Source organism: Penaeus monodon, chromosome 15 (genome assembly GCF_015228065.2).
Source record: "Penaeus monodon isolate SGIC_2016 chromosome 15, NSTDA_Pmon_1, whole genome shotgun sequence".
NCBI classification, from domain to species: domain Eukaryota; kingdom Metazoa; phylum Arthropoda; class Malacostraca; order Decapoda; family Penaeidae; genus Penaeus; species Penaeus monodon.
The window spans coordinates 24,261,087-24,261,534 of record NC_051400.1 but is presented as its reverse complement, the minus strand read 5'-3'; the positions used below and the strand labels follow the sequence as shown (position 1 = coordinate 24,261,534).

The 448-nt window shown below is 66.1% G+C and overlaps 1 protein-coding gene across 1 annotated transcript in view; it reads right to left on the bottom strand.

Moving 5' to 3' along the window:
* Positions 1-448, bottom strand: part of LOC119581828 — a gene marked incomplete in the record, with an annotated part of 163,301 nt that overhangs the window by 10,984 nt on the left and 151,869 nt on the right. The window contains 1 exon segment of the mRNA XM_037929963.1: positions 20-334. Within this exon segment, the coding sequence (XP_037785891.1) occupies positions 20-334 (315 nt within the window).

Genomic DNA, 448 nt, shown 5'->3' with positions numbered 1-448 from the left:
GCCAGCCAAAGCTACTGACCGCGATGGTGTCGAGCAGGACGGCCTCCTGCGCGGCGGGCTCCGTCAGCGTCTCCTGCAGGCGGGCGGCCAGCAGCATCAGATCCCGACCCAGGTCACCACCCAGTTCCTCCACGCCCATCTTGGCCTTTGGCGTGGGCGTGGGGGCAGCCAGAGTGGGGCTCATGGGCGAAGGCAGGGCATGGTGCGCGTGGGCGGGCAGGGCGGCCACCCAGTCGAGGAGGGCGGCGAGGTGGTGGAGGGCCGCGGCCTCCGCCTCGCCCGTCGCGCGGGAAAGCTGCGCCAGCCACGCCCGCCCCTCCGTCACGCGCGCCTTCTGGGGAGCAAGGGAATGCGCGTTAGCGTTCTGCGTTGCAATGGGTCTACAAAAGGAAGCAATTAATACTTATTCAAATAATAAGTCTACCTCGCTAGCTATGAGACTTGCGAA